General features: G+C 50.0%; 1 protein-coding gene across 1 annotated transcript in view; it reads right to left on the bottom strand.

Moving 5' to 3' along the window:
* The window catches only part of TNRC6C (trinucleotide repeat containing 6C), a 49,920-nt gene that overhangs the window by 39,800 nt on the left and 6,450 nt on the right, over positions 1-3,670 (bottom strand). Inside the window, 1 exon segment of the mRNA XM_015559244.1 lies at positions 2,461-2,787. Coding sequence (XP_015414730.1) covers positions 2,461-2,787 — 327 coding nt within the window.

The raw sequence follows: 3,670 nt of genomic DNA, 5'->3' as shown, positions 1-3,670 counted from the left end.
GGCACCTCATGGAAATCGCAGGCCCTTGAGCAGGACTCTGGAGCAGCCGGGGAGAAAGGCCTAGAAACGCGTGCGAGGACCGCAGGGGAACCGAGGGAGCCCTGAGAACGTGGGGCACTGCCCTCCGCTGACAAACCAGACAAGCTCTTTGTGGCGGGGGGGACTTAGAGATGAGAGGTTGTGAGGGGCTCAGGCCTGTCATTTCCTGTGGAGGAGGTTCAGACACCTTCGCCAGCAAGCACCACAGGCTACACAGCACAGAGTGCGAACTTACATGCTGCAGACCGGGCAGTGAGGACGACACTGAGGGGGTCCCTGGGGCGGGGAGACAGTGATGAGGAGAAGGGTGGGCGGCCACGTGTGCATGTGCTGGGAAGACACGCTGAGCCGGGCACGTGTGAGACCGTGAGGAAAAGGCCCGTGCGAGGGGAAAGCAGCGCGGGAGCAGCAGCAGCGCCGGCCAGACAGGCTGCACAGGGGGAGCCCAGAGGCCTCTCCGGCAGAGGGACCTTGAGCCGATGCAAGGGGGCGAGTTCAAGGGTTTGACTGGCTCTGACTCAAGAGGCTGCTGGGAATGATGAAACTGGTATAAAACCAAGACTTTTGTTTGCGAGCCGAAAATTAATCATTTTATTGATATCATGTAGATTAATGGCATTTTCTGAGATGTTTAGACATAAAATGATCTAGTCATTATATACTAGTGTATATATATATATAAAATAAACTAGGAATAACTTTCTAGAAATATACTTACAGAGACAAATGTTTTATTAAAAAAAATTTTCATAAAAAATTTTACTGAAAAAATTTATTTTATTATTTGAGTAGATACCAGCAAAATTTTGTACCAACAGCAGTTGATGAAAACACTGATGCAATACTGGCATCGAATCATATAACGAGACAAGCCCAGGAAAAAGCAGGCTGGTACATTTCTTTTCCGTTTTTTTAAAATGCGTCACCCTATTTCAGTGTGACTGTGACTGCACAGCTTCTGTCTCTGTGAGGCTGTCCTGTGGACCGTATTCCAATGCAGAAAGTAACCATATGCTTTTGAAAAAGTATGTTCTTATTGATTTTAGAGAGCGAGGAAGGGAGAGGGAGAGAAATACCCAACAGCTGCCTCCTTCGTGCCCCCTGCTGGGGAATGAAGCCTGCAACCTGGGCATGTGCCCTGATCGGGAACTGAACCAGTGACCTTTCGGAGCACATGAGGACGCTCAACCAACTGAGCCACACCACCAGGAGTGACCATCTGTCTGATTACCAACTGCTTGCAGTGAAGTCGGGGAGTTATATTCTTGTTAAATGAGTATGTTTGAGCATTTCTTTTCTCTCTTGACCTACATCCCCTTGACCAGGAACTTAGCAAGGAGAGTCAAGATTATTTGAAGAGACATAGCAAAGCTGTCTAAAAATATTTGTTCCGAATATACCACAAAGTCTCGGTTTTGAGAAATACACTATAAATACTTTTGTGTCATGTTGCAATTATTCCCCATATTAAATCAGTGTATGAAAGAGAAATTAATATGATCTGTGACATGTTTCTTTTAAATTCCAATCTAATACGAGAAGCCTCCTTGCTTCTCCAATTACAGACCTGAATTTCACTGCCATCAGCAAGCCTGGTTCCCACGCCAGGACCGTGCCAACTGTTAAAGCGGAGAGACTTAAGGGCACCACAGAAATGTGGCGGTTCCCACAGGTACTCGGCTCTCTCCCAAAACCTTCTCTACAACTCTAGGAAAGCGTTTTTAAATCTAAATCCCTGAGGTCGAGAAGCCGGGAACAGGCGACAGAGATGTCACCTCTGGAAGCTGGAAAGCGAGGGGGCCAGCGGCAGTTCTCCGGGAGCCAAGAGCCGCTGGAGGGGGCTGCAGGCAGAGACGCCGGCAGAAGCAGGTGGGCCAGAACCCGAGACACTGCACGCCACGCTGTGGGCAGGTCTGGCTTTAAGGCTGGACGTTACAGTCAGAAGCACCCGCTTCTCATTCAGCGCCATCACCTCCCTGCAGAGAATGTGTGCGGCCCTGCGCCTCCTAGTGACCCAGCGAGGGCCTCGCTGCGAAGTCTCCTCGGGCTCTGCCCACTGCCGACCGTCACTGGCCTGCTGACAGGCCTTTGCTTTCTGTGAGCAACAAAGTCGCTAATGCCTCTGAAAACATGAGAAATAACTCATATGAATAAGTAGGGGGAAGCAGAATTAAACTTCAAAATCCAACTGAAATGAATTCTACCTATCTTCTACTTATTGTCTATCAATTAGCTACCTACCTATTATCTATCTATCTATCTACCTACCTATCATCTATCTATGTATCTATCGTCTAGCTCGCTAGCTCTATCATATGTATATACTGACTATGGACCCAAAGGTGTCCATTTCTATTCCTGGGCCGCCGAGTGGGAAACAGCACACGAGCCCCAGATGAGAAGCCGCCCTCTGTGGCTCACCTGGCTGGAGCTTGCTGGGCTGCTGCTGCGCTCCGGCTCCAGGGAGGGGAGGAGGGCTCACCCCGGCAGGCCCAGCGGCCTGGGTGGGGCTCGCACTGGTCAGAGCCCCCGTGGGCAATGGCTGGCCTCTCTTCAGTAGCTGCTTCTGCTCCTGCTGGCGGAAGCGCGGAGGCACCTCACGAGGCAGGTAGCGGGACACAGCTGGCTGCTGGCCGCCGGCAGGTGCGCGCTTGCCATTGCTGCTGCTGGAGAGAGTGCTGGTGGGAGTGCTGGTCCCGGTACCGGCAGGCTGGGGCTGGCTGGAACAGGTCTTGGTAGGTTCTGGCACTGTAAGGACAAAATGAAAAGACCCCAACACTTTAGTAACACCTCCTAAACCCAGCCCAAACCGAAGAAAACAAAACAAAAAACCAAACAACTGAGAGAGATGACAATGAGGCGCTCTGGGAAGAGAACTGGGCTGAAGTCAGGCTCCGGGTTGAGAGCCAGTTTCCTATAAAGTAACCACAATCTTAGCCGTGGCTCCTGAACCAGTTTCCTCATCTGGGAGATGAGTGCTTAGTCGGAGAGCAGTTCTCATGTGCCCTTGACTGGAACCCAGGACCTTTCAGTTCGCAGCCCGATGCTCTATCCACTGAGCCAAACCGGCCAGGGCCCTCTAGTGATTTCATAAGCACCCAAGTTTCTGTACTTAAACTCATTTCTGCTTAAAGTAGCTAGAGTGGTTTCTATACTCATTGGCTGAACTGTGGCGAGGAACACAGGTTTTTTTTTTAGCAACTAGTCCATTTAAATCTTTCATCCACCAGATCACCCACACCAGGGTATGTGGTATGAGCTAGGGATTCCACTGTGTTTTCCTCCTAATGGCGTTAACAACACTGGGACCCCCCTCACTGAGAATGTCAGAGGCCACCACCGTTAGCCTCACGTATGCTGGCAGGAAGGCCTGCAATGGGTCAGAGCAGTGTTTCTCAACCTTCTGGCCCTTTAAATACAGCTCCTCATGTTGTGACCCAACCATAAAATTATTTTCGTTGCTACTTCATAACTGTAATGTTGCTACTGTTATGAATTGTAATGTAAATATCTGATATGCAGGATGGTCTTAGGTGACCCCAGTGAAAGGGTCGTTTGACCGCCAAAGGGGTCGCAACCTACAGGTTGAGAACTGCTGGGCTAGAGGGACACTCTAAAAGTAGCTGTTTAT

This window comes from Myotis davidii, unplaced genomic scaffold (genome assembly GCF_000327345.1).
Source record: "Myotis davidii unplaced genomic scaffold, ASM32734v1 scaffold274, whole genome shotgun sequence".
Classification (NCBI taxonomy): domain Eukaryota; kingdom Metazoa; phylum Chordata; class Mammalia; order Chiroptera; family Vespertilionidae; genus Myotis; species Myotis davidii.
Note: the sequence above shows the minus strand (reverse complement) of the source record. Positions and strands in the feature narration are given on the sequence as shown.